This window comes from Bos mutus, chromosome 22 (assembly GCF_027580195.1).
Source record: "Bos mutus isolate GX-2022 chromosome 22, NWIPB_WYAK_1.1, whole genome shotgun sequence".
NCBI lineage: Eukaryota > Metazoa > Chordata > Mammalia > Artiodactyla > Bovidae > Bos > Bos mutus.
In genome coordinates, this window is record NC_091638.1 from 69,323,647 (window position 1) to 69,344,334 (window position 20,688).

General features: G+C 58.8%; 2 protein-coding genes across 2 annotated transcripts in view; one reads left to right on the plus strand and one right to left on the minus strand.

Annotated features, from left to right (window-relative positions):
- MACROD1 (mono-ADP ribosylhydrolase 1) overlaps positions 1 to 20,688 on the plus strand; it is a 153,996-nt gene that overhangs the window by 41,013 nt on the left and 92,295 nt on the right. The gene's annotated exons all lie outside the window — the stretch shown is intronic.
- FLRT1 (fibronectin leucine rich transmembrane protein 1) lies at positions 938 to 13,339 on the minus strand. Its single transcript, XM_005894133.3, has 2 exons — positions 13,132 to 13,339; positions 938 to 3,025 (listed from the first exon to the last, which is right to left on the minus strand). Exon 2 carries the CDS (start codon positions 2,969 to 2,971, stop codon positions 938 to 940), a length of 2,034 nt encoding a protein of 677 aa, XP_005894195.1. The 5' UTR covers positions 2,972 to 3,025; positions 13,132 to 13,339.

Below are 20,688 nucleotides of genomic sequence, written 5' to 3' on the forward strand. Positions count from 1 at the left end.
CGCCTTTAGGAACGGCACTGTCCCCCCCCCCACTCCCATCCCCAGCACAGTCCACTTACTCAATGGTTTCTAGGAGAAAGCAACATCTTCGCGACTCTATTGTCTCAGGACATTGTACGAACTGACCCAAGCAGGACTGTAAGGACTGTATACGTGGCTCTGTCTACCCATCTGAATACAGAGACGCCCCATCAAGATAGACGGGTCGAGAGACGCACCTCCAGGTGGCTGGGAAAGCCACAGCTGCCATGGCTCTCCCGTGATCCTATGCTGCATGGAATTGAGGAGGGCTCCAGTATAGGAAAAAGAAAGTTTGCTTTTTAATCGACTATACTGTTGTTCAGAGAGTGCCGTGAAGGACACGCTCTTTTCTGCCAATCTGTAAGGGAAAAAGGCATGGAAAGAACCAGGGAAGAGATTTCAGGACAATATCTCCATAGCAAAAGATCCTTTTCTTCCCCTCTCCTTTGTGAGAAGCCTGAAAACCTTCCATCATGTCATCTCCAGTGAGCAGCCAGCCGCGAGGGCTGGGTGAAGGGCTCCGTGCTGGCGGCTTCTGAAACGGCTCCTCTGTGACGGCTGTGCGCGGAGCGTGAGACGCACAGGTAGTCTCTTCCCAGCTCGGGGTAAAAAGAAGCCCCGACCCAACCCTTCCTGCCATATTATTTTTAGTCTTTCCCTCCCCACCTGGCATAATTTGGTATAAATTATGTCTTCAGCAACGTCAAACCTCCCTCCTGCCTTCTATTCTTTAAAAAAAAAAAAAATTTTTTTTTCCCACTGTTGTGTCCTACAAAACTGTCAACCCTCCCCAAACTCTGCTTTCCGCCGGGAAAGTCAGCGTGGAGTTTCTTTGCCTCGTTCCCGTCGGATGGCAGCCAGCTGGTCACAGTCCCCCCGCAGTGGCCGCGCCGGGAGGCAGGGGAGGGGCGCTGCCTCAGGTGTAGGAGTAGTCTATGTCGGGGATGCCCCCGTCGCGATAGCCCCGTGTGGTGCCGTAGCCGATGGTGTGCGTGCCCTTGCAGAGGCTGCTGCCGTTGGAGGGGAAGATGGTGTGGACCACGTACTCCTCTTTGGCGCGGTAAGGGTTGATGGGCAGCATCTGCAACCCGGGGCCGCGGATCTCCAAGATGGAGTTATCCTTCTTGGTCCCCGACTCCAGATAGTCGTCCTTTTTCCGGCTGCCCCGGTTGTAGGCCCGCTCCCTGGTCAGCAGCTCGCTGGCCCTGTGCACGTACCAGCAGATGGCCCCGAGGACCAGGAAGAGGAAGACGAGGGCTACGGCGCCACCGATGATGCCCGCCAGGGGCAGGCCCGCCATGGGGTCAGCGTTCTGCTCCTGGTTGAGGGTGGTGGCGGGGCCGGAGCTGTCGGCCGTCTCCGCCTTGGCGCACACGGGCGTCTCGTCGGCCACGTAGGTGTTGCCGGTGTCCATGGTGACCATGCAGATGATGTAGGTGGACTTGGGCTCCAGGGCCGTCAGCAGGTACTCTGTCTTGTCGCCCTGCACCAGGGTCTCCGTGATGGAGCCCACGGCCGGGCTGTGGCCCAGGCGCAGCCAGCTGAGCCGGAAGGAGGAGGCGGGCAGCGTGGCCTTCCATGTGATGCGGATGGAGTCCGCCGTCAGGGGCTTCACGTGGATGGCCAGGGTCTTGGCACTATCGCCCGTGGCCATGGGGTAGTCGAGGCTGGAGTCGGGGAGGCGCAGCCCCGGCCTCTTGGCCTTGAGGGTGAAGAGAGAGCCCTGGGGCGTGGTGACAGAGGCATGGTCACTGGCGTGTGTGGTCTTAGCAGCGGCGTTGACTGCGCCGCCCTGCGCCCCCGCCTCGAAGCACTCGTCCATCTCGCTGGTGATGTCCTTGATGGCCATGCCCCGGACCTTCTCGGGGCCCTGGCACATGAGACCGCGCACGTTGACCACGGCCGCCCGCGCCTTCACCCAGTCCCGCAGCCACAGGAGGTTACAGCCGCAGAACCAAGGGTTGTTCCGGAGCAGCAGCTGGGCTAGGTTCTCCAGGTCGTCGAACAGGCCGCGGGGCAGCGTGGTCAGGTTGTTGTTGGACAGGTCCAGGCGCTCCAGCTCGCGCATCTTGGCCAGCGTGTTGTAGGGCACGTGGCTGATGGCATTGTCCTGCAGGTAGAGCTTCTGCAGGCGGGCGCTGGGCAGGTTGAGGGGCGGGGCGGCCAGCGAGTTGCGCACCAGTGAGAGCTCGGTCAGGTTCTGCAGGCGGCTGAAGGTGTCGTCGGCGATGCGCTGGTTGGCCAGCAGGTTGCCGTCCAGCACCAGGCGCCGCAGGCTGCTGAGGCCCTTGAAGGCGTGCAGCGGGATGGTGGAGATGCGGTTGTCGTCCAGCCGCAGCTCCTCCAGCGTGCGGGGCAGCCCCGAGGGAATGCTGCTCAGGTGGTTCCTGCTCAGGAAGAGCAGCTTGAGCTGCTTGCTGTCGGCGAAGGCATCCTCCTCGATGCTGACGGTGGACACGGAGTTGTCGTCCAGGTGCAGCTTCTCCAGCAGCGGGATGCGGGCCAGCGAGTCCCGGGCGATGGTGCGCACGTTGTTGTCCTGCAGATGCAGCTCCCTCAGGGAGCGGGGCAGGTTGACGGGGAACTCGTCCAGGTCGTTCTCATACAGGTAGATGACCTGCACGTTGACCTTGGTCTTGAGGTCCTGGGGGATGCCGGCGTTGTTGATCTGGTTGTTCTGCAGGTAGAGGGTGGTGGCGTCATCGGGGATGTCGGCGGGGATGGACGTGAGCCCCCGGTCGTTGCAGTAGATGAAGCCGTTGTCGCAGCGGCACACAGAGGGGCACGTGGTGCTGTCGATGACCTCCGTCAGGAAGGCGATGAGCCCGTAGCAGAGGAAAAGCCAGTCCCGCAGGTCCATGGTGGCTGTGGTCATCACGACGGTGGCCGTGACGGTGGTGGCGGGCGTGGCGGTGGTGGCGGCGGCAGCGGTGGGGTGTGCCACCACCATGGTGGACGGCTGGCGGAGCCGGGCCCCCCCTCCCCTGACTTGCAGCCTCTACACCTGCAAGGAGCACAAGACACGTGCGGTGAGAGCGAGTCTGGCGCCCGCCCAACCTGCCACTGAGGCGCAGCTGCAGTCAGGGCCACGGGGCAGAGGTCAGGCCTTGAGGCGCACGCCCCCCGGCCCTTCCGAATGCCAAGTTTACATCTCAGGTGCTCGCTCGGGCTGCGGTCAGCCTCTAAGGACATCTGGCTAACGTTAATCTCAGCGGGAGCAAAGATGCTGCCCGTGAATGAAACAGACGTGGCCTTGGCCTTCCTGGACTATGACCCTGGGCCGCGCATGAGGTTAATTTAGTGCGAGCCGGGCTGCAGGTTTGATCTTTTCTTTCAAGATCCCCACACTCAGCCCATCTTTATGGCTGACGCTGAAAGGCTGGTCGGTGTCGGTGGGATGGCTTTAGAGCCCCCATTTCTCATGAAACAGTGAACCCACATCCCTCTCTGGCTCGGAACCAAGCCCTGAAGGGAAAGTTTATTTCCACAAGGCCTGTGAGCTCAGTGGGGGTTGGGGGGGCGGCGTCACTGGAACCTGCAAAAAGAATCTGCCAGCGTCGTCACCGGCGAGCAGGGGAAAGTGAGGCGCTTCATCGTCTGGTGTTAAAACAACATGTCCTGTTTGTCACTCGTGCGTCTTATAGGCAGAAGAACGGGCGTCAACAGGACCGCCTTCTCGTGTATTTACAGAAATCTCTTTCTAGCAGAAGTGCCCTCCCTACCGCATTCCATGTAATGTGAGAAATCAGTCCTCACTTTGCCCCCTTCCCATAGAAAACTTTCAGCTCTTTTGAAAAATACATATATCTGGTTTCTAGCATTTAAAGTCAGGAAACACGATAAGAGGAGGGAGGTGTCCACACTCCGAGGGAATTGTCTGCAAGGTGTAATTTCGGTTTTCACAAATGGAAAAATTGCAGTGTAGATTTTTTTTTCTCATATTACTTTACTGTTCGTGGTGGTAAAAAATCAATTAAAGAGAAATTATCTTTCAGCCTCAGTGGGGAAGGTGTGTTCGTGCAGCCAGCAAAGATCTGCTTTATAACTCCAGGTTCACAGGAGCTTTTTGGTGTGAGACATGATGGCCTCGAGCAGTCTGAACCGAGGCCGCAGCCTGGGGGGTGGCCCTGGAGTGCAGAGCAGAATCGGGACCCACTCACTGAATGAGACTGTGGGGACCTCACTTCCATGCCCCAGGGACCCCGTGTCTCCGTTTCTCAACCATAGCACATCCTTCTTCCTTCTGTTCTTTATTCCTCTCTGTGCAGCAAACTGCTCGTCACCCTTCAGGACCATGCTCAAAAGCATCCTCCTCTGCGATGTCTTCCTGATCCCATATAGAGCTTTCCTCTGCTACATCCATTCATTTGTCCATTCATCCACCCACCCACCTATTTACCCACCCGTCTATCCATGTACTTGAGCAAACTCTGGGATATAGTGGAGGGCAGGGAAGCCTGGTGTGCTGCAGCCCATGGGGTCACAAAGAGTCAGACACAGCTTAGTGACTGAACAACAACTATCCATGTACCCATCTGTACATCCATCCATCCACTCATCTATTTACCCATCCATCCACCCACCCACTCAGCCGTCCATCCATCCACCCACCCACTCACCCATCCACTCAGCCGTCCATCCATCCATCCATCCATCCACCTACCCACTCACCCATCCATCTATCCACCCACTCAGCCGTCCATCCATCCATCCACCCACTCAGCCATCCATCCACCCATCCATCCACCCACCCACTCAGCCATCCACCCATCCATCCATCCACCCACCCACTCAGCCATCCACCCATCCATCCATCCACCCACCCACTCAGCCATCCATCCATCCACCCACCCACTCAGCCATCCATCCACCCACCCACTCAGCCATCCATCCACCCACCCACCCACCCACTCAGCCATCTATCCATCCATCCATCCATCCACCCACCCACTCAGCCATCCATCCATCCATCCATCCACCCACTCAGCCATCTACCCATCCATCCACCCACTCAGCCATCCACCCATCCACCCACCCACTCAGCCATCCACCCATCCATCCATCCACCCACTCAGCCGTCCATCCATCCATCCATCCATCCATCCATCCATCCACCCACCCACTCAGCCATCCACCCATCCATCCATCCACCCACCCACCCACTCAGCCATCCGTCCATCCACCCACCCACTCAGTCATCCATCCATCCATCCACCCACCCACTCAGCCATCCATCCATCCATCCATCCACCCACTCAGCCATCCATCCATCCACCCACTCAGCCATCCACCCATCCATCCATCCACCCACCCACTCAGTCATCCATCCATCCATCCACCCACCCACTCAGCCATCCATCCATGGATCTGTCCATCCACCCACCCAGCCAGCCATCCATCTGTCCATCCAGCCATTCAGCATATCTTTCTTGAGCAGCTGCTATGTGCCAACCTGTGTTCTAGCCACTTGAGATTCTCTTCTAGTTGGATGGTAGCTCACACTATAATAAAGCTCATCTAGAATTTTATGAATATTAAAGTCATTTAATCTTCCCAGCAAATGTCAGGTCAGGGCCCTGGTTATTCCTATTTAACAGATGAAAACACTGAAGCTTGGAGATGTTAAGTTAAGCTGGGCCACTTGAGAAGTGGTGAGGAAGAACCTAGGGGAGGTCTTGACCACTAGGCTTGTGGGCTGCAGGTCAGGCTGTATGGTGGCCAGTGTTTTAAGGTCCCCTGCCTAAATTTTGGGTGCTCAAGGGCAGAGACGGTGGGCTGTGTAGGCCTGGTGTGACTTGGCACCTGTGACCACCCAAGGACAGAGGGAGCCAGCTGAAGTGCTGAGAAAGGCTGGAATGCCTCTGCCCCGCTCGCTGTGGCCCCCTCAGTGCATGCCCTGTTTGCATTATAGAGGCTTTGCTGAGGCTGCTGGCAGCTCCAAGGCCTTCTGGAGGGAGCTTGGGCTTTGCCCATGGCTAACGCACCAACTCCACTCCGGGCTTGCTAGCGGAATGAAACTTTGTCCTTGAGGTGGACCCAAGGCAAGGTGAGGGCCCGCCGAGGACACCTGGGTGGAAGCACGTGGGGGTGGGGGCGGGTGCGTGAGGCCTGCGCCTGGAGTCGGGGAGGGATGAGGTCCTGAGGGCAGAAGGGGGACTGGCGAGACTGTGACCGATGCTCTGGGCCTCTTCCCAGCCGCCCCCCTGGCCTGAGGGGCTGAGGACATTTGCCTGCTCACTCCTGCTGCTCCTGTAGAGGTTGCCCCTGGTCTGTGGGTCCTGACCGCACTCACGCCCCTGCCCCTGGGCATTTGGAGCTGGCCTGTGCTCATGGTCCTCGGTGAGTTTGGACGGGGCTAACCCAGGCCCTGCCCAGCCCCTCACAGGTATGTGTTTGGATCCGTGCCCACCTGTCACATACACATGAGTCCGCTTTACAGCTGAGCAGAGACACTGAGGCTCAGAGAAGTGAGGGACCCATCCAAGGTCACGGCCAGCCCAGGTTTCCAGCTGCACCTCTGTCCTTTCCTCGGCGTGGAGCCAGAGTCATGAAGGTCATGGAGCCTAGAAGTCCCATCTCAAGAGGCAGGTCCAAGGCAGGTGCTGGGGACAGGAAGGCTCAGGCCCGCTCAAGGCCACCTTGCCTCAGTCTCAGTGGTCAGTCTGAGCCCAGGTCCCCAGCATCTGGCCAGTGGCTCTGCACCCTCCCTGACCTGTCAGCTGCTGGCACTCAGGAATGCTGGTGGCCCCGGCGCTCAGGGATTCCAGAGCAGTGCCCTGAGCAGGGAGCAGACTTGTTAAGGCCAAAGCCAAGGCCAGACCGCCTTCTCTGGCATGAACATCAGTTCCCCTGCCCGCTCAGCTCATGGCCACAGCCCTCAGCCTCCAGAGGCCCCGGCATCATAATAGGGTCTAAATTGCACCTTTCAGAGATTCTGATGGATAACCAAGAAGCATTTGGGAGGCAGGGACCCAAGGCCTTTCCGTTCCCCTGTCTTCAGGCCTCATCCATCTTGGCTGAGTCTCCCCAGCCGTCCCCCTTCCCCCAAGGCCTCCCCATGCTGAGCCCTCTGGCTCCAGGAAGACACAGTGAGACCTGGGGCAGGGAGGAAGACACCTTGCCCCAGGAGCCCTTTAATTGCCCGGGTGCCACGAGGACTTTTTATTCCCTTGTTCTGTGTTTGACGGTTTATGTGGCCATCAAATTAAACCTGGTAGATAGCCCATCTTTTACGGGGGTCACTTGTCATTGTTGCGAGAGTCTTGCAGACTTCAGCGTGGTGTGAGGTACGACCTGCCGGCGCCATGAATGGCAGCAGGCTCCTTGGTGTGCAATGGAGGTGGGGGAGGGGAGCAGTGGGATGGCTCAGACTAGGGGTGTCCAGACTCCCCTAGCCCAGGGCTGACCTGGGGCATCATTCTCAGCATCCTCCCATCAGCTGCTAGCGTCTGCCATCTCGGACAGGGAGACCTCGGTTCGAGTGCTGCCTCTGCCACTTCCAGGCTGTGAGATCTTGAGCAAGTTACCTGCCCTCTCTGAGCTTTAGTTTCCACATCTATAAATGGAGTCAAGTTCCTCTCACGGGGGAGTCACTACTGAGCATCCAGTGAGGTAGTACATGCAAAGTACCCCCGTGGACATGCAGCCTGTGTGTCCCGATGCCCGAAGTTTAAAAGCTGCTATGAGTGTGAGCAAACTCCGGGAGACGGTGAGAGACAGGGAAGCCTGGCATGCTGCAGTCCATGCGGTGGCAACTGTTGTTCAGACACCACATAGCGATTGAACAACAACAATAATTCTCTGACTGCCCCAGGCACACCGGTTTAGCCTCTGTGTTAACTGTCTGTCTCTTTTCTTTGCAATCCAGAGGCCCCTTCTTCACTCCCTTGCCCCCGCCGTGCTCCAGGGTAGACTGGGAACAGGGAGGCCAAGCTGCTTCCTGACACAGACTTCCTGTCAGTTGCCCTGATGCTGGGCCTCCCAGACCCACACTGTGCCTCCTCAGCCCTGCCTTCCCACCCCGCAAGCTGGAGTGGAAACACTGACCCCAAGCCTGCTCTCTCCCCCTTGTCCTGCCGCTGGGCCTTTGCACATGCTGTTCCTGCTTCTTAAACACCAACACACCTCCCCTGTTCAAGCCTCGCCAGGTCAGGTTCCACTCACCCCCCTGTCCCCAGGCCTCAGCTTGGGCACCTGCTCCATGAAGCCTCCCCTGAGTTGTGTCTGGCTCTGCCTCCCACACCCACTTGAGTGGTGGTGCAGAGTAACATCCTTAAACACCTGCCATCTGGATGGAGGCGCCTCCCAGGAGGAGACCCCTGGCCTCTTGGTGTCTTTCCCTGTTGTCTTTCCCAAACCTCATGAAACTGGGGCCGCCAGAGGCCCAGGGCCCTCTAGGGGGGTCTTCCTGGGGAGACAGTGATGGCAGCATGTGGGCGAGGGAGCTGCAGGACCCCAGGCCCGGCACAGGCCCTGGCATGCTGGATGGGAGATGGTACCCAGGCTCCTGGGGCAGGGGCACAGTTAGACATGAGCACACTGCCGGGCTGAGCAGTGGTGGGGGTCATTTCTGGAGGGAGCTGGGGGTCTCAGGCAGAAGCAGTAACTCTGGATAGGGCCCCTGCCTCCGAGCCTGGCCTTCCTTCCTGTTCGCCAGTGAAGGCAGTCCACGTGGGCACGTCCTGAGGCTGGGTCTGCCACAGTGCCAGGCTCAGTCTCCATCCCCACTTTAGGAACCAGAGAGTTCCAGGTGGCCCTGACCCTAAGAAGGAGGTGTGTGGACTAGAGGCCGGGAAGGCACACCAGGGCTAGGCTGCAGCATGACCTCGGACCTCAGTTGTGTGACCTGCAGCGATACTCTCTGGGCCTTGGGTTGCCGAGAACCCCAACCTCTGGGAAGACGATGAGGAGGGCCCTGCACAGGCCTGGAGGGTTTGGAAAGAAGAGCCACCCCATCGTGGCCCCGGGAGGGACCCCATGGTCCTCCTATGACCTACCTAGGGGGGTTGCCTCCAGTCTTGGCTGAGCTTCAGAGAGGTGATGGGCAGACCCCCGGGTGGAGGGGCAAGGGGTCCACAGCTCAGACAGAAAGAAGCCCCTCACCCTCCCACTTCACGTGCCCCCTCCCAGCCCCTCCCTTCAGCAAGAACAATTCACCGTGTTTTCCCTAAACCTTGCCAGGCCCTTGGGTCCTTACTGGCAGAGCAGGGCCTGAGGCAGAAGAGGTGGGCAGGGCAGACTGGGGGTGGAAGCAGTTTCTCGGCTCCAGGAGGACCCCTGCCCCACAGGAAGCAGTGACCTCCCCACTTGGAGAGGCTGGGAGCTCCACCAAAGCAGCGTCACCCCCATACCTGTGATGCGTCCTCAGCAAACCTTAGTATAAATTAACACGGGATCCTGCATTCTTCTCCCCGCTTCTCTGGGCTCAGCTGCAAGCATCATGGAGGGAGGAGGGCCTAGAGGCAGGGGGGCCACCCTCTTGCTGAGGAGGCCCTGCCTGGGCTCAGTCCAGGCCCCACAGATGGAGCGTGGCCTTGGGTCTCAGGCCTTCATCTGTAAAATGGGACCACAGACTGCCCTGGGTTCTTGTGAGGATAAACTGCTGAACCAGAGGGCCTGCTGTGGGTCGGGGACAGGTGAGCTGTGGGCAGAAGGGGGCCTCGGGACTTTTCCGAGCCCATCCTTGTGCATGCAGAGCACCAGGACCACTCCTGCTCAGGCTGGTCTAGGCCCACCTGAGGCCCCTCCTTCAGGCAGGGGGCTGGGAGCCCTGACCTCCAGGCCCTTCCAACCCTGCACGGCACAACTTTGCCCCCGACCTCGGCAAACGGTGCCAGCTGAGAACTTGTAATGCGTCGGGGGGAAGGGGTGGGATTCTTTTAAAACCTAAAGTTAATTATTTTTCTAATTTCATGCTGCATGCATTATGCATCAGTTGTTATCACTGGCGGTGATTACCGACAGGTATGCAAATCCACTCAAAATGTACCTCGAGTTCACCTCACCGCGTGGGCTGACTGGGCGGCGCGGGGCGGCGCGGTGTCCTGAACTTCAGAGAATACAAACTGCTTTAAAAAACAAGACTTTAAAATTGTGTCTTAGGAGGTTAATTATATTGATAACAGTGTTCGATATTAATCTATTCAGGGCCAGGAGGGGGTGGGGGATGAAAGGAAACACATGTAATTTTGTTTCTTTCTTTCTCTGCATTATTTAATAAGATGTTCCTGCACCTAATATTTCTGTCTGTCTGTGTGTGTTTTTAGTAAAGCCACCTAGACTGAGGCATAATTCCTTGGGGAAGGAAAAAAGGAAAGGTCGGGATTTTTAGAAGGTAGCAAAGGGGCCTGAGGGCTGTCATTCTGGGAGGTGGGGGGCAGCCCAGAGATCAGGGCAGGGGACCTAGGTCTGCATTGCTGGGTTTCTCAGCAGCCAGTGGGATCCTGGCAGCCAGGGGCCGGGAAAGGAGCCGGATGACCTGGGAAGGCTGGGAAGGTCTGACGTCTACTGATAATAAGGCAGAAGCTTGGGTGGGGATGGGGCCTCCCCTAGGAGGTGGGTGGGATCCCCCACATGCAGGCCTGTTCTCGGGGAGATCCCTCCCCTGCCCCACTCGTTTGTCACAAGCTGACCGTCAACCCCTCCCACTATGGCGTAAACTCCTGTAAGTCAGGATATGTTCCATCTTGTCCATTGGCCTAGTGAGTATACAGCCTGGCGCTGGAGTGTTCATAAACACCTGTTCAATCAATGAATGGGGATGCCAAAGGGAAGCCCCAGAATCTGAAATGCAGGACAGGGCAGTGGGAGAGATGGGAGAGGCTGGCCCGCTGTCAGCCCCCAACCCTGGGAGGTAATAATGGACAGATGCTGTCACCCCAGCTCTCCAGGCGGCACTAGAGGTAAAGAACCACCTGCCAGTGCAGGAGACATAGAGACACGGGTTCCATCCCCGGGACAGGAAGATCCCCTGGAGGAGGGCATGGCAACCCACTCTATTATTCTTGCCTGGAGAATCCCATGGACAGAGGAGCCTGATGGGCTGCAGTCCATAGGGTCACAAAGAGGTGGATATGACGGAAGCAACTTAGCATGCCCTCACCACGGCCGCCCAAAGGGGCAAAGGGCCTGGTCCGATTGTGCAGCAGGTGGTAGAAGAGCTGGACATAAATTCGGGCCTTCCTTTCCCAGGTGTCTTCCCTGCCCCTCTCAGCTGCCCAGTGCGGTCACCCCAGGCTGAGGGGGCAAGCCTAGGGAAAATCCCTGGATGTGTCCTCTCGTCTCCTCTGACATGAGGTGGCTCACCTGGCCCTGTCCGGCTGCAGGTTTGCTTTCGGGTGTAGAGGCTGGTCCCACTTAGAGATGGCCCCCTCCCTGCCACCCCTACAGATATACACAAGGGTGGAACTCAGCCTCAGGACTCTGGATTTGGGGAGGTAGAGGACCTTGGAAAAACTGAGTCCCAGAGAGGAGAAGGGGTGGCTCCAGGGCAGAGAGAACCCTCTAGCAGCCGTGGACAGCCTTCTCCCTTGACTTTAAACCTCTGGCCCGGGCACTGAACTCTCAAGCCCTTTCCCATTGGGTTGGCATGGAATGGATGATGGTGGACAGTGTCCAACTCAAGCAGGGTCTAATGGGGGCTGCCTCCCACACTAGGGCCACCCCTCTAGCCCTCTGGGGTCAGTCCCATGGGTGGCAGTAGCTGGCAAAGCGCTGCACAAACTCCTCTCCCTTTCAGCTGGTGACAGCCCTGTGGAGCCCGTGTCCCCACTGTACAAAGGGGAGCACGCTCAGGGAGGGGAAGGGACATCCCCAAGGTCACACTGCTCCCAGCTCCAACCAACCTCTGTCTGGCCCCACAGCCCAGTAAATTGGTCTTTGCTCTCCTGCCGTGGGATGGAGCCAAGCTCAGCAGAGGCAGAGCCCAGCTTGGAGCAGATGGGGTACAGGCCTGCTGTTGCCCCTCCTTCGGCTTGGCCTCGGCCCCAGGAATTACCCCCTGGTCTCTCCTAGGGGATGGGAGGCGAATAGGGACCAGTGACGGGGTGGTATGTCAGGATGGGGGATGGGAGGCCGGCTGGGCAGGGGCCGAGCGCAGGCTCCAGCGAGCTCACGACGCCTCGCACCCTGCTGCCGGGCTGGCGCGCCTTTATAATAAATAACAGCAAATAGCCGATCCGCAGGGCATCTTTCACGCTGGTGGCTAATAACACGGCTATTAATGCCCCCGCAGACGGCGTGCGCACCGAGCGGCGCTGACGAATGTCCCCGGCCCCGGCGCGGTCATAAATCAGCCCCTCTCCTGGGGAAGAGCGCGGGGAAGTGTCATTTTCCATCTTGGTAATGAATTGGGGCTTCCCTGCCCTGCCCAGGGCGGCTGCCGCTGAGAGAGGTTGCCTGGGATTTGTGTTTGGGGAGGCAAGAACCCGCCCTCCGGGCCTCTCAGAAGCCAGAAGGAGTAGGCCCCGCCCCCTACGCTTCCGGGCCAGACTGGGGCCACCGGGGAGCAATGCTCACCATCTGCTGTGTGACCTTAGGGCACTTCCTGCCTGTCTCTGGGCCGAATCAAGCCGCTCTCACCAACAAAAGGGCTTGAACTAGAGGTCAGAGCAGAAGACACCTAAGGGCCAGCAGGTGCAGGACCTTGGATCAACCCCACCCTGGGTCCTCTAGGCCAGGGCAGGGCCAGGCCTTGGATGGAGGGGACTTGGGGACCCTCTCCAGTTGGAGGGCAGCAGGTACCATGGCCAGCGGCTAGGTCACCAAAAATTCTGCCTCTCCAAGGCCTCACAGCAGCCCCCTCTGATCAGAACTCAGAAGGGCTCAAAGCGAGGCCTCTCCCAGGGGCAGGAGTTTACTCCAGGAAAGGTCACTCCCTTACACCCTGGAGCAGAACCCAGCAGCACAGGGGCCACTAGGAAACCAATGACCCCTGCCTGGCAAGCAGGTGCCACTGGTTGCTTCAGCTGCACGTGTGGGGTGGGTGGGGTGGAGTTGCAGAGCCCTGACCCAGCCCCAGGAGGACAGGCCCCGGCTGTCTGGTGCCCTCTTTGGGCACAAGGAGCCCCTGGGCCTTCCTGGGCCTCCAGAGCCCATCTGCACCCACCTTACCTCCTTCGCTGCAGCCTGGGAGCCCGCCGCCCTGGATGCTGCGTTTCCGTCGAGGTGGGCCTGGGCCGCGCTTACATCCCAGCCCACCAGCCTTGGCACCCGGGGTGCGGATCACAGGCCAGGGGTGTTGGGTGGCGCTGGGGGGTGCCCGGGGCTCAGGGAGGAGACGCTGTGCTTCGCTCTGCTGGGGTCCTCACGTTCAGACGTGGCCACGGGTCGGGAGCGGTGTCTCGTCACACCCCAGGCCGTGGACGCTGCCAGCTTCTCCCGGAGTGAGGGGCTCGAATGAGGGGCCTGCAGGGGCGCCCCCCGCAGCCCCGGGGCTCCCGTGCGCGGCCTGAGGGTGTTCCGGGCCCCTGCTCCCCAGGCATGCCCTAGGGCCTGGCGCCTGTCCCCGGGAGGGTGGCCTCGCTGCCCCCTTTCAACTTTCGCCCTTTTGTCTGTTGGCTGCCACCTCTTCTGAAAGGCTTCTGCGTGGCTTTTACCCCTTTTTCTTTACCAAGTTTTTTTTTTAATCCCTTTAAGTCACTTGGCAGAATGGGCTGTGGTGCAGAGAGCGTTCTTGCGTGACAGAGCTGAGAGGGAGCCACTCTCCAAAGGATCGGTGTTGCTGCCACTCAGGCTGTGTCTCGGGGGGGAAGGAGGGGGTCCATTACCCCGCTGAGGAGTTCAGATGTTCGCTGCGGGGCTGCAGCTGCTGGCAGGCGCCGCTGAGCTGTCAGGCCTCACATGCCCCCTCTCTGGGAAGAGGTTTGGTGGGGGCTGGGAGGGCGCTTGGTCCTGCTTGGCCGCTCCTGTTTGTAGAAAGGTTTCCTTGCTGGGGAGGTGCGGGGACGGGTTATTCCTGCTTTCAGCCCCTTCTCGGATGTCCACCAGGGAGTCCTCCTCACCCACTCCCTGCCTCCTCACCTGCCAAAAGACAGTGCACATGATTAAGTCCAGGGAAATTGGGAAACGCACAGGGACAGGCCGCCGCTCCCCCCAGCCCTCCTCCGGAGCCTGTTTTCTCGAACACCACCTTCCCGTGATCCGTGATCCAGGAGGAGGCTGGGATTATTCCCTGCCATCTCCCTTCTCTTTTCAAACCCAGATAACAAACAGCTGGCCGCGCGAAGCACCCTTCCAGGCAGTTCTCTAGCTTTCTCTTTTTCTGGGTGGGGGCCGGGGGTGGGAGGACTAGGAAGAGAAAAAATGAGGTTCCGTGAGCTCCTGGCCACGCGGGGGCCGCCCGCCTGGCCCAGCACTGGCTCCGCTTCCCCCAGCACCTGCTCCTCTTGCTAAATGTCATTCAGAGGATCCAACTGGGCCTCCAGGGCCTCGGCTTCCAGAATAAGCGCTGCCTTTCCCCGCCGTGGGAAGCAGGAGCGTCACGGAACCAGAAGAGCCGGCCTCCGGGCCTCCCTCTGAGGCCAGGCCCCGTGCTGCACTCCCAGCTGCCCTCCGCGGCTTCCTTCCCCTTCCACGGAGACCTGGGGGCAGGGCCGGCTGCTCCCCCAGATCCCAAACGACCCCAAGCCGGCCGGATCGCCTCTCATTAGTGTGGCGTGCTGAAGGCCCATGCTGCCCTGGCGTCCGTATTCCCCCTGCAGGAGCCCCTCTTTGGAAGAGGGCTTTTATTACACATCTGAGAGCGCTAGCTCTGGTTTGAAATCGGATCCAGATGGGCTCGGCTGCATCTGGGCCCTTGCCTTTGTAGGGCCGAAGGTGGCTGCTTTGAGAAACACGTGTTGTCTGGGGTTGTCGCAAATAAAAACCAGGATATTTGGGTCTAGAGCCAAGTCTAGAGCCCAGACTGGGGGAGGGGGTCTGGGCACTCACCGGACACCCCACCTGGCACCCCACCTTCCATGTGGAAGAGGGGCAGGTGCTGGCCAGGTGGAGGACGGGCAGAGACTGATGGCTGGATGGGAGAAGTGGAGAGGCCGCGTGGGACAAGCTTCCCCAGGAGCAAGGAGGGTTAAGAAACAGCGAGGTTTAAGAACCCACAGGACGTCAACCCTGGATGGCCAGGATCTGGTAAATACTCATGGTGTGAGCAGGCAGGTGGGGGGCAGCCCCCTGGCAAGGGGTCGGGTGGGGGCTGGACAGGAGGGAAGATGAGGACAAAGTCCCCACGTAAGGGGTGACTGCTGGGCTCCAGCTCGGCTCTTATTGCTATTACACCCGCGTGATTTCATCCAATTATAAATTGTAATTTCTCTATGAAAGCGAGAGATGGAAAGAGTCCAATGAGGTCATCCGCCTCCCTGGCCGGGGTGAGGAAATTGTTTTCTACCTTGGGGGGGGGTGGTGGGAGCAGAGGCGGCTGGGCCTCCGTATTTAGAAAGGGTGGTGACAGCGTCCTCTGGACCCAGAGCCATGGCTGGCTGATCCCCCCACAACAGAGCTCTGCTCTCGAAATTATGAACCCGGGAAGGCAGCTGCGTTTGGCTGGCTCAGACCCTTCCCAGAGCCCTCAGGATAAAGGCGACATTGCCGTGGCAGCCTCCAAGGCCCCACAAAGCCTGGCCCCCTGGCCTCCACCCCCACCATCTCCCCTAACTCCTCAAGCTGGCCTCCGCCCCTCCCCATGCTGCTCTCCTTTCTGCAAGAGTCCGTCCACCGTCACCCCTCACCTCCTCTCCGCCTGCGGGGTTGAACAAACCATGATGGCAATGACGTCATGTCTCGCAAGGAATTATCTTCCTGGTTCAAGGAAGAGACCACATCTGCTCATCGGAGGCTAATCTCCTAGCGCCTGAGTCAGTGCCTTGCACACAGTAGGTCCTTAATAAATACACTTTCTCACTGAGAGAATCAAGAGTCCGAGCAAGGCTCTCAGCAGGCCGTCCAGCCTTGTGCATTCGGGGTCCCTTCTCCCTGCCTCCCCTGTCCCTGTGTGTGGTCCTCCTGGGAGCCGGGCAGCAATGCCGGGCCCAGGCCCCCTGGGGATATGGGCTCCTTGAGTGCTTCCGGGTGATGGGCACCTCTCGAGGGTCGGGGAGGGTGTGTGCACCGAGGGCAGCCTGGACGTGGTGCTTGCAAGGTGAGAGCGCTTTGTTACCGTGCAGTGCGTGGTAACGATTACTGCGGCCGCCTGCATGCGCTGGGCCCAGGAACACACCCTGAACGAGCTCTCCTGGCATACACCTACCATCAAGCTGTGCAGTCCCCAGTGGGCAGCGCACTGTAAGCCTAGCACAGGCAGAGCGAGCCACGTCAGCGGGGGTGTGTGGACTTCCCATGCGGCCAGTCCAGCTGACCAAGGACAGAGCAAATCTGCACGGTCTCAGGGTCTCAAAGCGGGAGCCCGCCCTTGGCCAACTGTGGGTACTTCGCCCACACAACAGCCTCTGCTCACCCTCCTTGCCTCTGCCGTCTCCCTTCCCATAGGTCTGGTCCCTGCATTCCAGTGCCAAAGATGCATTTTTTGGGTCAACACAATAAAAGCTTCCTCAGCAAGTACTTGCGATGCTTAGACCATTTTAGTTTTTGTTATAAATAACAACATCATAACTGTAGTAAAAGAAATATGAAAGGAGGAGAGAAAGCCAAGTGCACGATCCCACGTCTCTACAGCACTCTCTGCATCTTGGCCGGATCCGTCTGCCTGTACATATACGCCGTTTACAAGGGGACGGTGTCCCTTATCCTTTTCCAGGTCATTTCTGCTTTACCGTCTCCCCTGCGCCTGGGGCCAGCCCAGCACAGCTGGCGGGGCAGGGAGGACTGTCTCCACTGTGCAGATGCAGTGACACTGAGAAGGCGGGAGCTTGGCTACGTCTGTATGACTTGCATGGCAGCCAGGAACTTGAGCTTTGGGCCAGTTCCCTTCTCCCTGCGCAACACTAAGTCTCAGTGCAACAGAAACACAAAGAGGCCCTTCGGCCCATGCACCTAGAGACCTTGGGTTTCTCCTGAGTCCCTCTCATGCAGTTATTTGTCAGTTCATCCGTCTTTCCCTCCATCCATTACCCATCTGGCTTTCCATCCTTCCATCCACCTAGCCATCGTTCCATCTCTCCATCCCTCCATCTGTATAGCTCTCTCCCACCCTCTGTTTCTCCACTCATCCATCTACCTGCCCATCTTTCCATCTGTTGTCCATTTTTCCCATCTCTCAGTTCAGTTCAGTCACTCAGTTGTGTCCGACTCTTTGTGACCCCATGGACTGCAGCACGCCAGCCTTCCCTGTCCATCACCAACTCCCGGAGCTTATTCAAACCCATGTCCATCGAGTTGGTGGTGCCATCCAACCACCTCATCCTCTATCGTCCCCTTCTCCTCCCCCCTTCACTCTTTCCCAGCATCAGGGTCTTTTCCAATGACTCAGTTCTTTGCATCAGGTGGCCGAAGTATTGAAGTTCCAGCATCAGCATCAGTCCTTCCGATGAATATTCAGGACTGATTTCCTTTAGGAAATTTCCTTTCCTTTCCATCTCTACATCCGTCCATCCATCCATCCATCTGGCAAGCATGTATTGAGACCCACTGCTGTGCAGGATGCATGGACCCAAAGAGGAGAGCCCCTGTCCCCTAGGAGCTCGTGGGTCTACGAGGGAGGTCACTGGTTTGCAGCGGGTCAGTGTGAGACACACACTGGGCGCTGGCAGAGTCAAAGCCACTCCTTGCCCAGCCTGGGCGTGGAGGGCGAGTAGCTGGGTCACAGGGGGCTTTCTGGGGAAGGTGACGCCATGCTGTGGTTCTGGGGTCCTCTAGACTCCCACGTCATGATAGTCACCTGGGTTCAGTGGCAAGCTGCAGTGGGGCGGGTATGGCCACGGTCCCCCCACCTTTCAGGGTCGCTGCCCCACCTTTGGACCTCAAGCCTCCACCTGAAGTGGAAACGCTCTTCAACTCTACAAGCTCCCACCTGCCTTGAAGATCGGAACGCACTAATATTAATTCCTATATTAGCAATTAGCCCTCCTGCTTCTTTCCAACCTATGACTCTTTGGGATGGATTTTTATGTGTGTGTCATTAATCAGATGCCTGTATGTGCTGCTGGAAACCCAGGTGGGCTTTATGGCCGGTGACTTAGCCAAGTGGCATTCTAAATGAACAACATGCCAGAGCCCCTCCCTGGGCAGAGCTGCCCCGTGGCAGAGAGGGCAGAGTTTAGATATTTGTAAGCAGGTCAGAGCTGGCGTGAGCTAGCAGACCCAGGGTGTTCTTTCATTTCAGACTTCCAGGCTGAGGTCAACATCTGTCTGCGACCTTTAGAGATGAAAAAGGCTCTTTGTGGCTCAAAGCTGGAGTTTGTTCCATGGCTGCCGACTTCCTCCCACAAGGACGGGCATCCACAGGGCCTGTCCCTTCTCCCCCACTGCAGTGTGGGTCACCCCTTGCTCCCGCTGGCATAGACCTGGGCACTGCCACAGTCACATTGCTTCTTCCTGGGGGGCAGAGGGCTGGGGGCCAGGGTCATGGGGCAGGGAGAGCTCTTCCCTTAGGGAGTGTGGACTGCTCCTGTATCAGAGTCAGCCCCATAGGGGCTAGGCCAGAAGGGCATTTCAGGCTGAGGGAACAGTGTATGCAAAGGCTCACAGGCGAGAGGGTTTGGTGCAGTGGGAAGGCTGGTGTCCCGAAGCTCTGAGTTAGGAGGGCTGTGATCTAAGCAGAAGTGGGAGGTGGGATTCTTGGGGGGAATTTCGAATGCTCTGGTGAGGGGCCTGGTCTTCATTTTGAGGGCGGTGGGGAGCCAGTGAGGGCACCCAGGCAGAAAGGGGCATGACCAGACCTCCGTGGAGAATTGGAGGGCACCAGGGTTTATGGGAGCAGACCCAGCCAGTGAGAGGCTGGGACAGTGTCCTCAGGAGCAGGGGTGGGGAGCAGGGGTGTTGAGACGGAGAGGCTAACTCAGAGACCTCCCTGAAGACATACGTGGGGCGAATGGGTTCCCTTCTCTTCCTCCTCCTCGCTGGAGGGTGGCTGAGTGCTCCTGTGACCCTATGGAACAGCATCATGGGCAGCTGGTCCCCGGGGGCTCTGAATCTGGTTCTAGGCACCCAGGGAGGGCTCCTGAGGGGGAGGGAGCTGGAGACTCCTCTGCACAAGAGGCGCCCCCCACCCCCTTCTCACTCGCTCTGGCCCCCCGGGCTTGGCATGGCAGCATGGCACCCGCACAGCTAAGCGGGTGAGAAGGGGAGGATGTGAGAGAGCCTGCGTTCGGGTGTGAACCCTCCCAGCCTCCGGTCTGCTAATTAAACCATTTCCTGACAAAACCCAGACTTTCAGGGACGGGCGTGTGAGCAAGCGTGCAGGCCAGTCCGTGGCTGCAGGGGCCCGCGCCACCTGGCCAGCAGGCCTGGACCCTGGCCAGCGCCCACCTGTGGAGACAGACCACTAGGGAGCCAGCCGGGCAGTGCCCGGAGCAGAGAAGCCACGGGCTCCAGGCTCCCAGCGACTGTACCAGTTCAGGGTGCTGCCCCAGCACGGTCGCCGAGCAGCGGGGCCCTAGAGAGGCTGCTGAGTGGGCACCGTCGTCCCAAGGGCGCGCCGAGCCAGGAGCGCAGGTGGGTGGTTGAAGAGGCCTCCTGTGCCTGGAGGGCTCTCATGCCTTTGAAATCTCCTCCGAGCCAGCAGGCGGCAGGAGGCACTCTGGGCAGGGGCAGCCAAGGGCAGCTGGTGCTCAGCCGGGCTCATGACCGCTGCTCTCAGCCTCTGGGAGAGCCCCTCGAGGGGGCTGTGTGTGGCCCTGCTGTTAGGGAGCAGGGGGAACAGGGAGGGTACCAGGCCCCCCAAGGCTTGCTCCCCTGCCTGCATACCAGGAGACAGTCCCCTGCATGCCCACGGTAGGCCATTCATGGCCCGCACCCTCTGCCCGCGGCTCCCCGGAAGGAGCTGCCTGCTGGTCAGGTCTACCCCGCAGGGCTTGTTGAAACCCAGCTTCCACACACGAAGGTCTGTGTCCAGCCCAGGGAGCCCAGTGAGGATGAGTCTGGTGCAACAGTTAAGGCCAGGCCTTTCTCAGGAAACTGGCCTGCTCTTCGGGCAGAACAGTGCCTGTGTGTTTCCTGACCATGTCCCACTGTGAGCTTTCGGCTGGGCAGGGCCCTCCGTGGATGCGGGCAGTGGGCGTCCTAGGCAGAAGATCCAGTCCCCTCCCGGCCGCTGGCCTCTGCCTGCTCTTACCTGGGCCCTTGGCTACCCTGGTCACAAGATGGGCCCTGTCCAGTCTACACACCATAGGTCTCTCGAGATTTTTATTTATTTATATTTATATTATTTATTTCGGCTGTGCTGGGTCTTAGTTGTGGCGTGTGGGCTCCTTTTTTGATGTTGTTGCGGCATGCAAACTCTTAGTTGCAGCTTGCGGAATCTAGCTTCTTGCCCAGGGATTGAACCCAGGACCCCTGGATTAGGAACGTGGAGTTTTAGCCTCTGGAAATTGGGGAAGTTCCTCAAGCAGATGTTTGAAGCAAGACTTTACTGGTATGTCTGGGGGGCTTGGGGGCTTCCCAGGTGACGCTAGTGGTTAAGAACTCACCTGCCGATGCAGGAGACAAAAGAGATGCGGGAAGACGCCCTGGAGGAGGAAATGGCAGCCCACTCCAGTATTCTTGCCTAGAGAATCC

Coding starts and splice junctions, on each gene's coding strand:
- FLRT1 (XM_005894133.3), bottom strand. CDS start 2,971: ATGGTGGTGGCACACCCCACCGCTGCCGCCGCCACCACCGCCACGCCC.